Source organism: Loa loa (genome assembly GCF_000183805.2).
Source record: "Loa loa unplaced genomic scaffold supercont3.5094, whole genome shotgun sequence".
In the NCBI taxonomy this organism is placed as follows: domain Eukaryota; kingdom Metazoa; phylum Nematoda; class Chromadorea; order Rhabditida; family Onchocercidae; genus Loa; species Loa loa.
The window spans coordinates 1-627 of record NW_018113268.1 but is presented as its reverse complement, the minus strand read 5'-3'; the positions used below and the strand labels follow the sequence as shown (position 1 = coordinate 627).

At 40.8% G+C, this 627-nt stretch overlaps 1 protein-coding gene across 1 annotated transcript; it reads right to left on the bottom strand.

Moving 5' to 3' along the window:
- Positions 1–3: 3 nt before the first annotated feature.
- On the bottom strand, positions 4–504 carry LOAG_19311 (hypothetical protein; the record flags this gene model as incomplete). Its single annotated transcript, XM_020451957.1, has 1 exon — positions 4–504. A coding segment is annotated over one exon (501 nt), but the record flags the coding sequence as incomplete, so codon positions are not given.
- Between the last annotated feature and the right edge of the window lie 123 nt (positions 505–627).

The following is a 627-nucleotide window of genomic DNA, read 5'->3' as shown; positions in this document are numbered from 1 at the left end:
AACCTTTTGTTGCTTCGCTAAGCGAAGTGAAGCTTCGATCGAATCTGAAACCACATTGATGACAGATATGTCAACAAATTCATTCTCGAGATCTTTAGCCAAATTCAATGTGACTTCCGTTTCCTCCAATTTCTCGACCGGTTTTTTCGCTTTTTCCTTAACAGCTTTCTCTTCGAGCTTCACCACTTTCTCCTCATCTTCCTGTGGCTTCTCAACCTTTTGTTGCTTCGCTAAGCGAAGTGAAGCTTCAATCGAGTCTGAAACCACAGTGATCACGGATATGTCAACAAAATCATGCTCGCGATCTTTTTCTAAATCCAGTAAAGTTTCTATCTCTTTAAATTCGAGCAATCTTTCCTTTTCCTTAATGATTTCCTCATGTTCTGGTTTCACAACAGCTTCAGCAACTTGTTCTGCAGGTTGGACCATCTTTACTTCTTTTGCCAAGCGCACTGATGCTTGAGCTGATTCTGAAGCCACAGTCAGAATGGAGACGTGAATCATTTCTTGTTCCTGTTGTTTTTCGCAATCAAGTGTGATTTCCGTTTCTTCAAATTCTTCGATTGCTCTTTCAATTTTCTCTTCCACTTCTGGCTTCACGGCTTTTCAATGATTTCTTCTGCGGGT